This window comes from Bison bison, unplaced genomic scaffold, assembly GCF_000754665.1.
Source record: "Bison bison bison isolate TAMUID 2011002044 unplaced genomic scaffold, Bison_UMD1.0 scf7180017845525, whole genome shotgun sequence".
NCBI lineage: Eukaryota > Metazoa > Chordata > Mammalia > Artiodactyla > Bovidae > Bison > Bison bison.
Window position 1 is genome coordinate 2,532 of NW_011476098.1, and position 528 is coordinate 3,059.

General features: G+C 61.6%; 1 protein-coding gene across 1 annotated transcript in view; it reads right to left on the reverse strand.

Moving 5' to 3' along the window:
- Positions 1 to 522, reverse strand: part of LOC104985320 (neural cell adhesion molecule L1-like) — a gene marked incomplete at its 3' end in the record, with an annotated part of 2,911 nt that extends 2,389 nt beyond the window's left edge. Inside the window, exon 1 of the mRNA XM_010835428.1 lies at positions 408 to 522. Coding sequence (XP_010833730.1) covers positions 408 to 438 — 31 coding nt within the window. The remainder of the gene's footprint in view (positions 1 to 407) is intronic.
- Positions 523 to 528: the final 6 nt, after the last annotated feature.

Here is a 528-nt window from a genome sequence, read left to right on the forward strand (position 1 = left end):
AGGGGACATGGGAGGAGATGACTGGAGGGAAGTGGAGAGCAGACAGCAACTGAGGGGTGGATGGGGTAGAAGCTGAAGCCCAGGCTCAGACAGGCTCAGTCCTGCCCACATTCAGTCAACAAGCCCTCCCAGGGCACTCCCCAGGCAGCAAAGCCCCAAGGCCAAGAAGGGAAAAGCACAGAAGAGAGGGAAGGGGGGATGGAGCTGACCAGAAAGAGTGGCAAAAGAACAGGGGGAGGAGGCGAGAGGTGGCTGCGGGCCAGCACGGTGCCCGGTCCCTTGGCACTCTTAATAATCAGCTGAGAGAGGTCAGCTCTCGGGTTGGAGCCTCACACGCGCTCGGCAGATCCGTTTGGGGACCCGCTCACATGCCCCAGACCCTCCCTGGTCCCTGCAGTGCCTCGCACCCTCGGCCATGAGCTGGATCTCGTGGGACATGGCGGTGCCCAGCTTGTTGCTGGCAAAGCAGCGATAGGTGCCCTGGAAGCTCTGGGCAAGTTGCTGCTGTTGCCCGTGATGCTGAAGGAG